This window comes from Lithobates pipiens, unplaced genomic scaffold (genome assembly GCF_037356315.1).
Source record: "Lithobates pipiens isolate NorthernLeopardFrog02 unplaced genomic scaffold, aLitPip1_a1.2 Scaffold_18, whole genome shotgun sequence".
Lineage (NCBI taxonomy): Eukaryota > Metazoa > Chordata > Amphibia > Anura > Ranidae > Lithobates > Lithobates pipiens.
In genome coordinates this window covers 151,775,721-151,795,683 of record NW_027507758.1, presented here as the reverse complement: position 1 = coordinate 151,795,683, position 19,963 = coordinate 151,775,721, and the positions used below count along the sequence as shown (strand labels likewise).

Genomic DNA, 19,963 nt, shown 5'->3' with positions numbered 1-19,963 from the left:
TTTTTTAATCAAAGACATGTAGCAGAATACATTTTGCCCAAAATTTATGAAGAATTTTTTTTTTTTTTTTTTTTTTTTATAAATCTGATATGTTTTGCAGCAGAAAGTAAAAAATATATATCATTTTTTCAAAATATCTTTTTTTTATTGCAATATAAAGACCAGTGGTGATCAAATACCACCAAAGGAATGGCCCGTTCATGTGAAAAAAGTCGCGAAGGGGGTAAAATCTCCCAAAGTGGTTAAAGAACTATTCACCAATCACGAATAAGAGAACTGTCTGCTCCAATAATGTGGTGATATTGCTCCCACTGATAGCAAAAAAGGCAATTCTCTTTTTTTGGTAACAGGTGGATGGTTTTGTTGTAGCTTTTTTTTTTTGTTTTGTTTTTAACAGGCCATTTTTTTGTAACGTCCGTGTGTACGAGGCTTTATTATTGGGATGACGTGGTGCCTGGACTGATTTCAGCGACGTCAGCGGACTTCAGACAGCTGCAAACGGGTCACAGGAGTGCAAAACAAAACAAATTGCACTCTCGCGACCCATAGGAGAAGTCCAGCCAAACAAGCTCAGGAAGGACTTCTCCTTTAAATAACAATCTGATCTATACTGCACTTGTGATAATCGGGGTCCTGTGTGGCCCCTGAAACGTTGCGGCTTATTTTTTTGCTGTTGTGGGATTGCCAAATAAAGCGTTTTTGGAGATCCCTGGTGTGCTGGAGACATTCCTTCCTTATCGTTTGACGGTACACCACAATGCATGCGAGTATATTGTGCTGCAATGCATATTATTATCATTATTATTCAGGATTTATATAGCGCCAACAGTTTGCGCAGCGCTTTACAATACATCTGTCAGAAAGTGCATTGGGGTGCGATGCAGAATGAATGAAGCACATCTAACATGCCTTACCGCTAAGAGATGGCATGAATTGGAGTGTTCTTAGCGACACCAAACACACACAATGAGATCTTTTATGAGCACACAGAGAAGAAAGAAGAAAAAAATATATAAAAATAAAAGACTCCTACAGACATATATGTTTAATATCATCCTCCAATGGGAGAGCAGCATCTACCTGAGAAGAAGAATGGCTCCCCAAACATGTACAAAGTCTGATGATATGGGAGCCAACAACGCTGCAATAGAAGTCCCCGGAAGTCTAATGGTCAGAAGTCTATTTCCACATGCAATGTAGCACATAAGGTGTCACACACCCTCCGGTCCCTGTACAACAGGCTCTGACCTACCTCCACAACACACTACTGCAGCCCCCTATTAGTGCACAGCACACAGCTATCGGCTCCGGAAGCTCCCAGCCCCTCCACACACTTACGGCTCCATGACGCCTCCAAGGCTCCCCCTCAACCTCCCGTCCGCCTTCTTTCAGCTGCCAACTCACTGAGCAACCCAGCCGCTTCCACACATGTTTGGGAAACGCCCTCTTCCGTATACGTCACACCCCGCACTCTCATTCCGGGGGGGAGGAAAAGAGAAACTATATCCGGCAACAATGTCGCCATTTTTAATACTGGCGGAAAAAAAAATACCTCGTCGAGCTACTACTTGTTACAATTAGGCCTCATGCACAAAGACGTAGGGAAATATACTGCATTTTCTTTTCTGACAATATTTGGCAGAAAAAAAATGCTTCGAGTGTTGCATTTTTATGCACGTTTACAAGCGTTCGTATCCTCCTGTGCCTACTGCGTTTAGCTGCATAGGAGCTTAAAGCGGAGTTCCGCCCATTTAAAAGTCAGCAGCTCCAAAAAGTGTAGCTGCTGACTTTTAACCACTTAACCACTTTCACACCAGACCATTTTGCTGGCCAATGACTAGACCACTTTTTGCGATTCGGCACTGCGTCGCTTTAACTGACAATTGCCAGTCAAGCGAAGTCGCTCCCAAACAAAACTGACGTCCTTTTTTTCCCACAAATAGAGCTTTCTTTTGGTGGTATTTGATCACCCCTGAGGTTTTTATTTTTTGCGCTATAAACAAAAAAAAGTGACAATTTTGAAAAAAACACATTATTTTTTACTTTTTGCTATAATAATTATCTCCCAAAAATATATAAAAAAAATAATTTTTCCTCAGTTTAGGCAGATACGTATTCTTCTACATATTTTTGGTAAAAAAAAATCGCAATAAGCAATTATCGATTGGTTTGCGCAAAAGTTATAGCGTTTACAAAATAGGGGATAGTTTTATGGCATTTTTATTAATATTTTTTATTTTTAGTAGTAATGGCGGCAATCAGCGATTTTTATTGTGACTGCGACATTACGGCGGACACATCGGACATTTTTTACACATTTTTGGGACCGTTGTCATTTATACAGTAATCACTGCTATACAAATGCACTGATTGCTGTGTACATGACACTGGTAGTAAAGGGGTTAACCACTAGGTGGCAGTGTAGGGTTTAAGTGTGTCTTAGGGGCGTGTTGCTAACTCTGGGAGGCGTGTCTGTGTTTTACAAATCACTGATCTCTGCTCCAATCACAGGGAGCAGAGATCAGTGACAATGTCACTAGGCGGAAGGGGGAGATGCTTGTTCTTCCTCCCCGTGAGACGGTCGCGGGTATCCCCGCGGCGTTCGAGTCCGCAGGACCCGCGAGCGGACTCACGGAGGACCCCATCCCCCCCGGTGGCAAATTTAAAGAGACGTACCTGTACGCCCATTTGCCTGCCCGTGCCATTCTAGCGATGTACATTTTTTTTCTTATTTATTTTACCTTTTATTTTTTTACATTGTTCTTTTTTAAAAAAAAATCATGTCACTTTTATTCCTATTACAAAGAATGTAAACATCCCTTGTAATAGAAAAAAAGCATGACAGGTCCTCTTAAATATGAGATCTGGGGTCAAAAATACCTCAGATCTCCTCATTTACACTAAAATGTAATGCAAAAAATAAAATAAATGTGTCATTTTGAAAAAAAAAAAAGGCCCTTTAAGAGCTATGGTAAAAACATAATTTCCCGCCCTGCAGTGGTATGGAGATGGGTGGGGGCCATCTTCCCCTCACTCGTCTCCATACTCAGGAAGGACAAGGATCCGATCGCCTCCGCCGCTACCGTCGATTCTGGTAAACGGTGGAGGGCACCGGAGTGTGGCAGGAGGGGGGCTTCTCCTGCCGCCGATAAAAGATGATCTTGTGGCGAATCCACCGCAGAGACCACTATTATCAAAAACCACCAAAGAAGAGGATACCAGGGTTATGGCAGCTATCTGCTGCCATAACAAACATATCCCTCTTCAATGTTAGGATGTATATCGGCGTGCGGTGGTCCGGAAGTGGTTAATAATCAGACACTCTCCTGTGCTGTGGTCCAGCGATGTGGGCGCACGGAGCCCCCCTCCTCTCCGTGGCACCGGCATTCTAATGGCGCGTACACACGGTCGGAGAATCCGTCGGAATGCGTCTTATCGGACCGTGTCGCCAGATAATCCGACTGTGTGTGGTATGCATCGGACTGATTCCGTCCGAATCTCCGTCGGACCCAATTTTCCAACATGTTGAAAATATTTCTCGACCAACTGGGCCGGTCGGACATATTCCGATCATGTGTAGAGAATTTTGATCGGACCAAGTGCCACGCATGCTCAGATCAAATTCCTACATCAAAGCTATTGGCTACTAGTCTGAATGTAGTCCCATCGTAACGAAATTACGTCATCACGTTCTGAAAGATCGGATTTTTCGACAACTTAGTCCAACCGTGTGTATGCAACAGTTTCAGACACAATCCGTCAGACTAAATCTGACGGACAAAATCCGACGGATTTGGTTGGCAGAATCTCCGACCGTGTGTACAGGGGCTTACTCTGGGCGCCTGGCTGTGTCTCCAGCAATAACATTGCATCGCTGGAAAGCTTTGTTTTCAGGTAAGTTTCATACGATTTGCTAGCAAACATTGCATACTAGCACATAATGGCTTTTCCTTGCAGGTAGGCAGAACATTTTTTAAAAAGTCCAGCGTTTTACAACCGCTTTAAAATAAAGTAATACACTGTTTGCAGAGGGGCCGATCTGCTGACAGCCTTGAAGCGGACTTAAACCCTCTTATCCTTTACAACCAAGGAAGCTGCTTTTGTTTGATCTGTAACTGCCATGGTGCTGCACATGAGATCAGTTATGACACCAGTCATTTGATGGTTTGACAATTTGGTTGAAGAAACAAACAAATGTGACAGTTAGCAATTCCAGGAATGTAACTGTTTTTTGAAACCATTAAATTGATGGGTTTAGTTCCACTTTATGATTTACTGCTGTTCAGGGGCTCTGGGCTTCAGCAAAATGGTAGCCCCCGGGAAGAAGTATCAGTAGCAATGCTGGAGGCAATTTACAGCACACACTAATTTTGGCAGCATTATTATTAACCACTTGCTGACCGCCGCTTGTAGATTTACGTTGACAGAATGGCACGGCTGGGCAAATGGGTGTACAGGTACGTCCCTTTGAATTTCCACCCGTGTGGTCACGTGCGCGCCACTGGCGGTGCACGCGACCTTTCCAGGAACTCCTGAGTAGGATCGCTTAATTAATAATAAAAATGCCATAAAACTAACCCTTATTTTGTAGATGCTATAACTTTTGCGCAAACCAATCCATAAACGCTTATTGCGATTTTTTTTAATCAAAAATATGTAGAAGAATACATATCGGCCTAAACTGAGGAAATTTTTTTTATATATATATATTTTTTGGGGATATTTATTATAGCAAAAAGTAAAAAATAATGCATTTTTTTTTCAAAATTGTCGCTTTATTTTTGTTTATAGCGCAAAAAATAAAAACCTCAGAGGTGATCAAATACCACCAAAAGAAAGCTCTATTTGTGGGAAAAAAAGGACGTCAATTTTGTCTGGGAGCCATGTCGCACGGCCGTGTAATTGTCAGTTAAATCGACGCAGTGCCGAATCGCAAAAAGTGCTCTGGTCTTTGGTCAGCAAAATGGTCCGGGGCTTAAGTGGTTAAAGTGGTTGTAAAGTCAGAAGATTTTAATGCATTATATGCATTAAGATAAAGCTTCTGTGTGAAGCTACCCCCTATACCTACCTGAGCCCCATCTCGATCCAGCGACGTTGCACAAGAGTCTTAGCTGTCCAGGACTTCCCTGTTTATTGGCTGAGACAGCAGCGGGATGCCATTGGCTACCGCTGCTGTCCATCAAAGTCAGTTAGACAATGAGGAGAGAGAGGGGGCAGGGCCAAACAGTAGCTCCGTGTCTGAATGTACACACAGAGTAGTGGCTCGGCTCGGGTGCATCCATAGCAAGCTGCTTGCTGTGGGGGCACTCGGCAAAGGGAGGGGCAAGGAACGCGGGCGTGGGACCAAAGAAGAGGAGGATCTGGGCTGCTCTGTTCAAAGGGGCCAGAGAGCTGCTTCAGCCTCAGGCTTGGCTCACACTATTGCGTCTCCGCAAGCCGCACTTTTAGGGTTGTGGCAGCACATTTGTTTGAACAAGGTTCCTACACCAATTTTAAAATGCAGCGGCAGCGAAGGCACATGGTGTAAAATATTTCCTGGAGGTTCACGCATCTGCAAACACACTGCTTTTTTAGATATGTGGGGGTGCCATTAAGAATGAATGGCAGGCACATGTTTTTTTTAATGAGCAGGGTGTTTTGGCTGCAGGTGTGGGAGCATAGTGTGAAACAGGCCTTAGGCTGAATTCACACCTTCGCATTTTTAGTGCTTTTTACATTTTGCAGATTTGCACTACAGTCCATTTACCATGGTTTGTTTCCTATGGAACACGTTCTGTAGTGCAAATCTGCAAAATGCACAAAGCACTAAAAATGCATAGATGTGAATCCAGCCTTAGGCCGCGTACACACGGGCGGACTGTTCGCCCAACCTTGTCCGCTGAACAGTGTTTGGGCGGACAGTCCGCTCGTGTGTGGGCTTTCAGCGGACAGTTTCAGCGGACAGTTGGACGGACAAAGTCTTTCGGAAATTCCGAAAAACTGTCCGCTGAAACTGTGTTTGAGCGAACAGTCCGCCCGTGTGTGGGCCTGTCCGCTGTACTTTCGAAATGAGCGGACTGTTGCCGCTCGGAAAGTCCGCCCATTTCGAGCGCGTGTACAGGTAGGCGGGGCCCGCGAAGGAGACGTCGCGGGCTCCGCCGCCTGGAATGGGCTTAAAGGGGAACCCCAACGCCGAAAAAAATCGGCGTGGGGGTTCCCCCAAAGTCCACACCAGAACCTTGTCCGAGCACGCTACCCGGCCGGCCAGGAAAGGGGGGCGAGCGAGCGCGCCCCCCCTCCTGAGCCGTACCAGGCCGCGTGCCCTCAACATGGGGGGTGCCTTGGGGAAGGGGGGGCCGCGCGGCCCCCCCACCCCAAAGCACCTTGTCCCCATGTTGATGAGGACAAGGGCCTCTTCCCGACAACCCTGGCCATTGGTTGTCGGGGTCTGCGGGCGGGGGGCTTATCGGAATCCGGGAGCCCCCTTTAAGAAGGGGGCCCCCGGATACCGGCCCCCCACCCTATGTGAATGAGTATGGGGTACAATGTACCCCTACCCATTCACCTGTGAAATAAAGTACAAAAAAAAACACAACACAGGGGAAAAAATATTTTATTGCACAGCTCCGGGGGTCTTCCGTCTTCGGGGGTCTTCTCGCCGGACTCCTCCGCTATGTGTGTGTAGCTCTTTTACTAGCGGAGGAGTCCGGCTTTCTTCCTCCCCGCCGCCGGCCTCTTCTCCCGACTTCGGGGGTCTTGTCCCCCTCTTCGGTTCTTCTGCCGGGCCACCGCGCCTTCTTGTAGCTCTTTTACAGGCGGTGGCCCGGTCTTCTGTCGCCGCTGCCTTCCGTTCTTCTGTCGCCGCCTTCGGTTCTTCTGCCGGGCCACCGCGCCTTCTTGTAGCTCTTTTACAGGCGGTGGCCCGGTCTTCTGTCGCCGCTGTCGTCGCCGCCGCCGCCTTCCGTTCTTGTTCTTCTTCTTGTTCTTCTGCTTCTTCTCCTGGAGATGTTGACTCGACGAGCTCTCCGGCCGGAATGCCAGAGCCGCGCTGTGCGGTCACTTATATAGTGACAATGGGGCGGTGTCACATGGTATATGTCACATGGGTTGGTCACATGGTGACCCCGCCCCCTTACGATGTCATAGTCCCCATGTGACATCAACCCATGTGACCAACCCATGTGACATATACCATGTGACACCGCCCCATTGTCACTATATAAGTGACCGCACAGCGCGGCTCTGGCATTCCGGCCGGAGAGCTCGTCGAGTCAACATCTCCAGGAGAAGAAGCAGAAGAACAAGAAGAAGAACAAGAACGGAAGGCGGCGGCGCGGCGACGACGACAGCGGCGACAGAAGACCGGGCCACCGCCTGTAAAAGAGCTACAAGAAGGCGCGGTGGCCCGGCAGAAGAACCGAAGGCGGCGACAGAAGAACGGAAGGCAGCGGCGACAGAAGACCGGGCCACCGCCTGTAAAAGAGCTACAAGAAGGCGCGGTGGCCCGGCAGAAGAACCGAAGAGGGGGACAAGACCCCCGAAGTCGGGAGAAGAGGCCGGCGGCGGGGAGGAAGAAAGCCGGACTCCTCCGCTAGTAAAAGAGCTACACACACATAGCGGAGGAGTCCGGCGAGAAGACCCCCGAAGACTGAAGACCCCCGGAGCTGTGCAATAAAATATTTTTTCCCCTGTGTTGTGTTTTTTTTTGTACTTTATTTCACAGGTGAATGGGTAGGGGTACATTGTACCCCATACTCATTCACATAGGGTGGGGTGCCGGTATCCGGGGGCCCCCTTCTTAAAGGGGGCTCCCGGATTCCGATAAGCCCCCCGCCTGCAGACCCCGACAACCAACGGCCAGGGTTGTCGGGAAGAGGCCCTTGTCCTCATCAACATGGGGACAAGGTGCTTTGGGGTGGGGGGGCCGCGCGGCCCCCCCTTCCCCAAGGCACCCCCCCATGTTGAGGGCACGCGGCCTGGTACGGCTCAGGAGGGGGGGCGCGCTCGCTCGCCCCCCTTTCCTGGCCGGCCGGGTAGCGTGCTCGGACAAGGGTCTGGTGTGGACTTTGGGGGAACCCCCACGCCGATTTTTTTCGGCGTTGGGGTTCCCCTTTAAGCCCATTCCAGGCGGCGGAGCCCGCGACGTCTCCTTCGCGGGCCCCGCCTACCTGTACACGCACTCGAAATGGGCGTATTTGCCTCCGCCTTACGTGGGCGAGTCCGTTCATTTCAAAAGTTGAGCGGACTGTTTGGCAAACAGTTCGTTGAAACAGTCCGCTCGTGTGTGGGCAAGTCCGCTCATGCAAATTTTGAGCGGACTGTTTGCCGAAACTGTTTGACGAACAAGGTTGGGCAAACAGTCCGCGCGTGTGTACGCGGCCTTAGGCCGCGTACACACGCGGGGACTGTTCGCCCAACTTTGTCCGTCAAACAGTTTCAGCAAACAGTCCGCTCAAAATTAGCATGGACGGACATGGCCACACACGACGAACGAACAGTTTGCTGAAACCGTGCACGATGACGTGAACGGCACGTACGACGGGACGAAAAATACGACGTCCTATACACTGCATTATAACTTTCGGCGTGTAAATCCTTTCTGAGCATGCGCGGAACTTAGTTTGACGAACAAGCCTACACACGAGGGGACTGTTCGCTGAAACAAAGTTTCAGCGGACAGTTTTTCGGAAATTCCGAAAAACCTTGTTCAGCGGACTGTTCGCTGAAACTGTCCGCTGAAAGCCCACACACGAGCGGACTGTCCGCCGAAACACTGTTCAGCGGACAAAGTTGGGCGAACAGTCCCCGCGTGTGTACGCGGCCTTAGTCAAAATTATATTGTAACATTAATCAATCAGAAAAAAATGTATGCTATTAAAGCGTGTTATCTGTGCACTTGTACATGCTATTGAGTAGCAGCATTTAACTTTATTTAACATTTAACCGAATGACGGCTACAGCGCTGACCTGCTTTGCCGGGACGACGTCTATTGACGTCGTCCCGTGCACGAGCGGCCTGCGCGCCCCCTGAGGGGCGCGCGTAGTGCGCTCTGTGATCAGCAAGTCTATGAGACTCGCCTGATCACAGATCGGAGCAAGGGGTCGATCCAGACCCCTTACCACGTGATCAGCTGTCAGCCAATGACAGCTGATCATGTGATCACAACACAGCCGGTAATTGGCTATTTTTCCTCCTCACGCTGACAGCGCGAGGAGAGAAAAAAAAGCCGATCACGGGCGGCCGTGATCGGGACATCAGTCCCGATCACGGTGAGCTGGGGACAGCTCATGAGTGCCCACCTGCCCCCTGCCAGTGCCACCAAAAATATGCCAAAAAGTGCCACCCATCAGTGCCCATAGTGCCACCCACCAGTGCCCACAGTGCCACCCATCAGTGCCCACAGTGCCACCTATCAGTGCCCACAATCTGCCTCGCACACACAGTGCTGCCCATCAGTGCCCATCAGTGACGCCCATCAGTGCCCAGCAGTGCCACCTATCAGTGCCACCTATCAGTGCCCATCAGTCCCATCTATCAGTGGTACCTATCAGTACCCATCCGTGCCACCCATCCGTGCCATCTTATCTGTGCCCATCTTTGCCCATCAGTGCCGCCTTATCTGTGCCCATCAGTACTGCCTTATCTGTGCCTATTAGTGCCCACCAGCGCCGCCTATCAGTGCCCACCAGCTCCACCTCATCAGCGCATTTCAATGAAGGAGAAAAGTTACCTGTTTGCAAAATTTTATAACAAACTATTAAACATGATTTTTTATTTTTTTTATTTTGCATATTTTTTTGTTTGTTTAGCAAAAAATAAAACTCCCAGCTGTAATTAAATACCACCAAAAGAAAGCTCTATTTGTGGGAAAAAAATGATAAAAATTTCATTTGGGTACAGTGTTGTATGCCCACGCAATTGTCATTCAAAGTGCATCAGCGCTGAAAGCTGAAAATTGGTCTGGGCAGGAGGGGGGTTTAAGTGCCCAGTAAGCAAGTGGTTAAACTGAGCCATCATTGGGATTCAATAGCATACACATTAATGTGCACTGCAAATAAATCAGGATATATTGCTTGAGCCTACACACTGTCACATGAAAAAAAGGAACCCTCTATGACAGGGATATGCAATTAGCAGGCCTCCAGCTGTTGCAAAAAAGTCCCATCATGCCTCAGCCTCTGGGTGTCATGCTTGTGGCCGTCTTGCTATGCCTCATGGGACTTGTAGTTCTGCAACAGCTGGAGGTCCACTAATTTCATATCCCTGCTGAGTTCTGAGGAATGGAGCAGGACAGTAAGGAGGGCATGTACAGTGAAGGTAGGTACAGTATCAATAGGTGAGGGGTTGCTTTCTAAAGGCCCGTACAAAAGTTCGGACTTTATGACAACAAACATGCAAAATTAGCTGTTTTGAGGCAATATCCGACCGTGTGTACGCTCCATCGGACAAACTTTTTCGGGTTTCATCGGACTTTTGTTGGCTGTGCAAACGGACAAACTTTTTAACAACATAAGTTCGATGGAGCAAAGTCCAATCGTGTGTACACAAAACCATCGGACTTTTGTACAAGGTACAAGCACGCATGCTAAGAACCAATGCAAAAGATCAGACAACAATACAGAAGTTGACCAAAGGTGGCGCTGGAGTAATTGAATGGCCTCTTTTGAAGTGTCGTCACTACGTTCATGTTTGTTGCCTAAAAAGTCAGATCGTGTGTATGCAATACAAACTTACGGCCAACGCCCTTTGTACAAAAATCCAAGGGAAAGTTTGTACAAAGTCCGATCGTGTGTATGAGGCTTTAGAGACCTATACTGGGATTCTCAGCAGATTGTGAGTCAGACCCCACTCAACTTTATAAAGAGCTGAGATTTGCATGTTCCTTTAGCACACATAAGAATGCGTATACTCATCTACTGTATCAAGCTGGCTATTCCTCAGATCTTCACTCACTTCCAGAGCTACAGCCTGCAGCTGAATCTTCATTCCCGACACTTCCACATGCGTCAGATGTAAGTGGTTCTACCCATGGGCCCCTACATCATTATAAGGCACAGTAGTGACCTAAGGGCTTGTGGATGGAACCACAACATGCAGCAGGGGACAAACTTGGAATTGTGTTAGATGTGTAGGATTTGCAGTAGGCTGTAGCCATGCAACAAAGCAAAAATCAGAAGGAATGGTTGGTGAGAAGGGGGAGTGTAAACAATCTTCTATTGCGGGATGTGTTTTCTTTTCATTTTTTTTTCATTTTTTTTTTTTTAAGCAACAAAGTTGTTTTAAACAATCGTGACCTTTTCCGCTAAGTCTAGATGAGTGGTCCCAAAACTGCAGCACTTTACATGGGGCTCTGTTCTACCCCTCTGACACAAATGATGGGGCGTTATTCATACCAATGAACCACGGTGACGGGGAAGCAGTTCTCCCACTGCCACCAATGATGGGGAACAATTCCTCCCACTGACACTAATGATGGGACACTATTACTTTCACTGATACCAATAATGGTACAATATTGTTTAAACTAATATCAATATCGGGCCACTATTCCTTCAACTTACACCAATGTTGGGCATTTTTCCTCCCACTGACACTAATGATGAGGCACTATTCCTCCCACTGATACCAACAAGAAGGCACTATTATGCCCCGTACACACGATCGGATTTTTCTACAACAAATGTTGGATGTGAGCTTGTTGGCAGAAAGTCCAACCGTGTGTATGCTCCATCAGACATTTGTTGTCGGACTTTCCGCCAACAAATATTGGCTAGCATACTCTCAAATTTTCCGCCAACAAATGTTTGTTGTCGGACTTTCCGATCGCTTGTACACAGGTCCTTCGGACAAAAGTCCTTGCATGCTCGGAATCAAGTATGAGTCTGAGATATAACAAGCGTTCGTGATGGAGATATCACGTACATCTTGTACGTCACTACGTTCAAAATTGTTGGCCAACATTTTTGTGACTGTGTGTACGCAAGACGAGTTGGAGCCAACATCCTTCGAACAAAAATCCACGGTTTTGTTGTCGGAAGGTCCGATCGTGTGTACGGGGCATTACGCTCACTAAAACCGATGGTGTAGTATTGCTCCCACTTACCACTAACTTTGGGGAATTTTTTACTGACCACAGGGCATTTTTGCCTATTAATAATGTATACATTTACATTTTTTTAACAGTATATACTTTCATCTTTTACTAGGAATGTTACAGATTTTGTCTGTTGCGGATAATCGTTGTATAGTAAGATAAAATATAACTTGACACACATTAATAACAGCACATCAGCACGTACAAATCCTGAATAAATATGAACTGCCCCGGCCATCTGGATCGTAGAAATTGAGGAAGACTGGAGACCGGTGGGAGGTACTCTTTTGTGGTTGTATTATTTTTTGGCTATAGTTTTGGTTAAGGGGTTTTAAGAGCTGTTACATAGACTTAGCAGCTTGTGGAAATTCTTATTCTCTGTATAGTACACAATATACCCGTATAGTATAGTGCTTTTAGCCCATGCTAAGAGACAACCTGTAGGTAGTTCAGTATAACAACAGACTGATAGACATGGCATACAGAGGCGTTATTACAGGAGAGAAGATGTCAGTCTATGCCACTTTTTTTAAGATATATTCATTTTGTCCACTATACAGTGCCTATCGATATCATACCACCTATATTTTAAAGCATCAGCATAATATTAACATTGGTGATGAGCCAGTTTATTGCAGTAAATACCCTAAAGAGGCAGCAGTGACAGGTGAATTTTAGCAGGAGCCATATTACTGTACCTGTAGTAGCGATCATCTCTGTATGGTGTCAAGTCTTCTTTCAGTTCCTTGTATGCATCACTGACCTTTTTGAAGAAATCTTTAAATTCATTACATAGGGCACTTTCAAACGCTGCATAATCTGGATCCATCCTGCTATATTTCAGCAGCCATACATCAGGTGAAGTGGAAGAACCAGGAATCACTGAAAGGGTAGGGTTTGCCTACAATTTCCATTGATTTGCTTTCAGTGCATTGTCTTTTTAATTCTATGTCATCTGATTCTTTTTTTTTTTTTTCTATTTGCTTTTGCTTTTCGCTTCCTGAATACCTTATTGAATTAAAGCAAGCCAGCTGCTTCGTCTCTATGCAGAAGCAAGTGATGCTGCTAAGGGGGAGTGTAGTGCTGTTTGCAAGAAGACCACCCACAGGATGCATCATCTAGTGCTGCCATCTATGCAGGTTTCCATAGGAATTACATCATGAATAGGATGATGGCAGAGCTGGATACTGTAGCTGAAAGGCTAGGCACTGGTGATAAATCCTACACAAGACTTGTGTATTTATTTAACCTCATCCTATCCAGATGTCTTTATTTTATTTATACGGGTAAAACCCTTAAGCCTTTAGTTTTAATGTCAAGCAGTTAGGCGCATTCAATTTGAACAAAGCAAATATTGTCTAAATAAAAGAGTCGTGTGTATTCTTCCTTGAATCTTTGTGTGTGACCTCCAGATCTGTGCAGTAATTCCATGAGAAAATGCGTCTCTATGCAGGAGCTTCCTGTAACAAAGACCGGTAACTGCTCTTAACCACTTCAGCCCCGGAAGAATTTACCCCCTTCCTGACCGGAGCACTTTTTGCGATTCGGCACTGCGTCGCTTTAACTGACAATTGCGCTGTCATGCGACGTGGCTCCCAAACAAAATTGATGTCCTTTGTTTCCCACAAATAGAGCTTTCTTTTGGTGGTATTTGATCACCCCAGCGGTTTTTATTTTATTGCGTTATAAACAAAAAAGAGCCTCAGTTTTGAAAAAAAAAAAACGCATTATTTTTTACTTTTTGCTATAAAAATATCCCCTAAAAATATATAAAAACAATTTTTTTCCTCAGTTTAGGCCGATACGTATTCTTCTACATATTCTTGGTAAAAAAAAATCGCAATAAGCGATTATTGATTGGTTTGCGCAAAAGTTATAGCGTTTACAAAATAGGGGATAGTTTTATGGCTTTTATGGCGGCGATCGGCGACTTTTATCATGACTGCAACATTATGGCGGACACATCGGACATTTTTGACACATTTTTGGGACCATTGTCATTTATACAGCAATCAGTGCTATACAAATGCACTGATTCCTGTGTAAATGACACTGGCAGTGAAGGGGTTAACCACTAGGTGACAGTGTAGGGGTTAAGTGTGTCCTAGGGGCGTGTTACTAACTGTGGGGGGCGTGGCTGTGTTTTACAGATCACTGATCTCTGCTCCAATCACAGAGAGCAGAGATCAGTGTCATTGTTGCTAGGCAGAACAAGGAGATGCTTGTTTACTTTAGCATCTCCCAGTTCTTCTGGGTATGCCCGTGGCGATCGAGTCTGCGTGACCCTGTAACCGGACTCAAGGAGCTTCGCGCAGCGCTGCCTCTTAAAGGGAAATGTACAGGTACGTGATTCTGCCTGTACATGCCCTTCTGCCAACGTATATCAGCGTGAGGCGGTCGGTTAAGCATATATTCCCTTTGCAAGCAAAAATTCTCCCCAAGCCAAAATTCCCCCTCCTCCCAGTACAAATCCCCCTCCCTGCTGAAATTCCCCCTCCCAGTATAAATCTTAGACCCTCCCCATGCCCCATCTCAGCTCCTCCTAGCACAACCCCCCCCCCCCCTCAAAAAAATCCCCCATTCTAACACAAATCCTCTATCCCTCAAAATGTCCCCCTCCCCCATATACCCCCACAAGCACAAATCTTCCCCCAGCACAAATCCCCCTAATCATCGCTACTAGCGCAAAGCCTTCCCCAAAATCCCCCTTCCTAACACAAATCCCACCCCAATTTTTTTTTCCCCCTGACTAGCTCAAAGTCACTCCCCACAAATCCCCCTAATCATCCCTACTACACAAATCCCCCTTCCTAACACAAATCCCACCCCAATTTTTTTCCCCTGCCTAGCTCAAAGTCACTCCCCACAAATCTCCCCCTCCCACAATTTTCCCATTAACATATTCCTCCCCCAGCACAAATCCCCCTAATCATCCCTACTAGCGCAAATCCTTCCCCCAAATCACCCTTCCTAACACAAATCCCACCCCAAATTTTTTTCCTCTGCCTAGCTCAAAGTCACTGCCCACAAATCCCACCCTCCCCCACTATTTTCCCATTGACAAATTCTTCCCCTAGTACAAATCCACCCAAAAACCCCCTTCCTAACACAAACCCCCCCAAACAAATTTCCCTTCCTAGCACAAATCCCCTCCCCCCCGAATTTCCCCATCAGCACAACCCCCCTCAATTTCACCTTCTAGCACAAATTCCCCCCCATTTCCCCTCCTAGCTCAAATACCCACAATTATCCCTACTAGTACAAATCCCCCCTTTCAAATCCCTCTTCTTGACACAAATCCCCTCCCAAAAAAATTTCCCTAACCAGCACAAATCCCCACAAAAAAAAACCTTCATAGCAACCCCTCTTAAATTACCCCCCTAGACACATCAATTCCTCCTCCTAGTACATATTCCTCCCTCTCTAAGGATGAGCCAAACACCCCCCCCCCCCCCCCGGTTCAGTTCGCACCAGAACCTGCGAACAGACATAAACTTTGTGTGAACTTTAGAACTCTATTAAAGTCTATGGGACTCGAAAGTTCAAAATCAAAAGTGCTAATTTTAAAGGCTAATATGCAAGTTATTGTCATAAAAAGTGTTTGGGGACCTGGGTCCTGCCCCAGGGGACATGTATCAATGCAAAAAAAAGTTTTAAAAACGGCAGTTTTTTTGGGAGAAGTGATTTTAATAATGCTTAAAGGGAAAAAATAAAAGTGTAATATTCCTTTAAATTTAGTACCTGGGGGGGGGGTGTCTATAGTATGCCTGTAAAGGGGCGCATGTTTCCCGTGCTTAGAACTGTCCCTGCACAAAGTGTCATTTCTGCAGGAAAAAAAGTCATTTAAAATCACTCGCGGCTATAATGAATTGTCGGCTCCCCGTAATACAGAGAACAATCATTGAAAGTTATTGATAAAAAAAAAAAGCATGGGGTTCCCCCAAATTCAATTATCAGGCCCTTCAGGTCTGGTATGGATTTTAAGGGGAACTGCACGGCAAATTAAAAAAAAATGGCGTGGAGTTCCCCCTAAAAATCCATACTAGACCCTTTATCCAAGCACGCAACCTGGCAGGCCGCAGGAAAAGAGGGGGGATGAGAGAGCGCCCTCCCCCCTCCTGAACTGTACCAGGCCACATGCCCTCAACATTGGGAGGATGCTTTGGGGTCCCCCCCAAAGCACCTTATCCCCATGTTGATGAGGACAAGGGCCTCATCCCCACAAACCTGGCCGGTGGTTGTGGGGGTCTGCGGGCGGGGGGTTAACAGAATCTGGAAGTCCCCTTTAACAAGGGGACCCCCAGATCCCAGCCCCCCCATTTGAAATAGTAAGGGGGTACAAAAGTACCTCTACCATTTCACAAAGAAAGTGTAAAAAATAGTTTTAAAAGACACACACCGTTGCAAAAGTCCTTTATTAAAAATAAAAAAAATTTAAAAATGATTCCAGCGGTGGTAATCCACTCTTGCTATCCAGCGACAGATGATCATCTCTCCAGGTCCAGTGATGGCTGATCTGATCCAGCGATGGGTGATCTCTCCCTCCAGCGCAGCTCATCCATCCTCTGTCTCCATTGGAGACACTGCGGGAATCCCGGCAGCCTGACACTTCTTATCTGAGGAGGGCGGGGCCACCCATCACCTGACCCCCGCCCCCTCTGACGCAAGGGGAAAGGCGGGCTTCCCTGTGATGTACGGGTGACCCCGCCCCCCACTGATGTAACGGAAACCTGCATATTATGGGGAGCCGACAATTCATTATAGCCGCGAGTGATTTTAAATGACTTTTTTTCCTGCAGAAATGACAGGGTGCAGGGACAGTTCTAAGCACGGGAAACATGCATACTATACACACCCCCAGGTACGAAATTTAACCACTTGAGATCCGCGCTATAGCCAAATGATGGCTGATCATGTGATATATAACGGAGCCGGTAATCGGCTATTATCGGCTGTCAGCGCGAGGAGAAAAAAAAAAGCCGATCACCGGCGGCCGTGATCGGGACATCAGTCCCGATCACGGCCAGCCCTGCTAGTGCCCACCTGCCCCCTGCCAGTGCCCACCTGCCCCCTGCAGTGCCACATTTAATAAAAGTAAGTGCCCCCCGTCAGTGCCACCCAGCAGTGCCCATAGTGCCACCCAGCAGTGCCCATAGTGCCACCCAGCAGTGCCCACAGTGCCACCCACAGTGCCACCCAGCAGTGCCCACAATCTTCCTCAAAGGTGCTGCACCCCAGTGCCACATATCCGTGCCCATCAGTGTCATCTAGCAGTGCCCAGCAGTGCCGCCCATCAGTGCCCAGCAGTGCCACCTATCAGAGCCACCTATCAGTGCCACCTATCAGTGCCCATCAGTCCCATCTATCAGTGGTACCTATCAGTGCCCATCCGTGCCACCCATCCGTGCCACCCATCCGTGCCATCTTATCTGTGCCCATCTTTGCCCATCAGTGCCGCCTTATCTGTGCCCATCGGTGCCGCCTTATCTGTGCCTATTAGTGCCGCCTTAACTATGCCTATCAGTGCCCACCAGTGCAGCCTATCAGTGCCCACCAATGCAGCCTATCAGTGCCCACCAATGCAGCCCATCAGTGCCCACCAATGCAGCCCATCAGTGCCGCCTAATCAGCGCACTTCAATGAAGGAGAAAAATGACCGTTTGCAAAATTTTATAACAAACTATTAAAACATGATTTTTTATTTTTTTTTGCATCTTTTTTTGTTTGTTTAGCAAAAAATAAAACTCCGAGCTGTAACTAAATACCACCAAAAGAAAGCTCTATTTGTGGGAAAAAAATGATAAAGATTTCATTTGGGTACAGTGTTGTATGCCCGCGCAATTGTCATTCAAAGTGCATCAGCGCTGAAAGCTGAAAATTGGTCTGGGACTGAGGGGGGTTTAAGCAAGTAGCAGTAAGCAAGTGGTTAAAGGAATATTACACTTTTATTGTTTCACTTTAAGCATTAATAAAATTACTGCTCCCGAAAAAACTTCAGTTTTAAAAACTTTTTTTTTGCATTGATACATGTCCCCTGGGGCAGGACCCAGGTCCCCAAACGCTTTTTATGGAAATAACTTGCATATTAATTTCCTCAAGAGATCGGCTAATTCAATTTAAAATACTACATAAATTTTATTACACCCCATGTAGACTTCATAGGATTTATCCTGACTCTTCGCCACAGTGCTGGCGCTGTGGAGCGGATTTGGCGGGGTACATTCATATGATTTGGGCTTGCCCCGTGGTACAACGTTATTGGTCAAGCGTACTATCTTTTATTACTGAGCTGACAACGATCCCTATACCTCAGATGGCGGAGATGTGTCTGCTTGGATTGGTGGATGCTTTGGTTCCCTCGCGGGCAGTCCGCACATTGCTGGGGCTGCTACTCTTCTATGCGAGGAAACTTGTTGTGCTTCAGTGGAGGGCCCCTACAGCGACCCTCACCCTGAGTGCATGGAAATCATTAGTTAACCTTGCAATACCACTGTACAAAGAAGCATATTCCATCCGGGGTTGCCCTCAGAAGTTTCAGAGGGTTTGGAATATCTGGTTGGAGTCTGAGACAACGATTGGGGAGCGGGACAGCCCTGTTGGGTTATCAACCTAATCTATCCAGTAGACAACTCCTCTGGTAAGCTCTCTCTAGGGTAGCGTTTGGGATGCCTGTGTATCCGGTTGACGCCCACGTGTAGATCTCTGTTGGTAGACTGCCTATAGTGCATCACTACGCTTAGTGTTAATTACTGGGACTTACATTGCTCCTGTCAATTTTAGCAGCAAGCTATGGGGTTTGGTTGTTGTATGTTCTTTGGGTTAGGCTGATAGTTTTTTAGGTGTTCTGCCTTACCTGTTGTGTTGTATTGTTTGAGCCGGGGAATGCCCCAAGGCTATGTTCTGTACTTTTTCTTTTAAAACGAATAAAAAGAATTTATAAAAAAAAAAAAAAATAACTTGCATATTAGCCTTTAAAATTAGCACTTTAGATTTCTCCATAGACTTTTACAGGGTGTTCCGCAGCTTTTCGAATTTGCCGCGAACACCCCAAATTGTTCGCTGTTCGGTGAACAGACGAACAGGCAATGTTCGAGTCGAACATGAGTTTGACTCGAACTCAAAGCTCATCCCTACCCCTCTTCAAAACCGACCCTGATCTTGGTTATCATATGTAGCCCAACGATGATGTCATTGCAGTTTTACAAGGTAATATCTTGGTTAGCGAAGGCATTTGGTGCACACAAAGTGGATTTATGAGGAATTTATTTTGATGAAAGTTTTGTACCCAGAGCTCAGCTTTAATAAAAGTCGCATGTAGTATGCTTCAGTTCAGCTCAATGAAATTAGGTTATAACTGTTTAGGTTACATATATAGAGCTGTTTCCCATAATGGCTAGATTCAGTTTAGTTTTTGACCTATTAGCCTTTTGTTTGATTGTTGTTAAAGTGTATATAGCCTCTAAAAATAATAGTCTTACTCTGTTTCTGAGGAACCCTGCTCCTAAAGTCTCCTTAGGGAGCATGCACACTTAGAGGGCAATTATGGGGCATTTTCCCTGCATCCTGCCTACTTGCCTGATGGGTGCTACATGAAGTCTTAAAAACACCACTACAGTAAGTCACAGCTTTGGCCCTTATGCCTTATGTGACAAAACACAAGTAGAGAGCTTCCTCCGGGTGCAGTAGTTTGAAAAAATGCTTTAATGATTTTATATATATTGTGGTAGTACGGAATCTCCAATCCTGGGACCGGGTTTTGGGAACAGCCACCAGTCTGGCTGGATGATTGCACAGGTGGGTCTTGGGCTTAAAACAAAGCCAACACCATGGTTCTGGGCTCCACCCTCCCGAGGAATCCAGGCGTGTAAGGGAGAAGAAGTGTGCATGTC

The 19,963-nt window shown here is 46.6% G+C and overlaps 1 protein-coding gene across 2 annotated transcripts in view; it reads right to left on the bottom strand.

Moving 5' to 3' along the window:
• Window positions 1-13,107, bottom strand: part of TMEM181 (transmembrane protein 181) — a 97,300-nt gene extending 84,193 nt beyond the window's left edge. Inside the window, exon 1 of one of the 2 annotated variants that reach the window (XM_077486275.1) lies at window positions 12,773-13,107. In XM_077486275.1, the coding sequence (XP_077342401.1) occupies window positions 12,773-12,903 (131 nt within the window). In that variant the 5' untranslated portion in view covers window positions 12,904-13,107. Of the gene's footprint in view, window positions 1-1,338; window positions 1,459-12,772 lie in introns of those variants that run through there. The other variant, XM_077486276.1, reaches the window with a different exon arrangement.
• Between the last annotated feature and the right edge of the window lie 6,856 nt (window positions 13,108-19,963).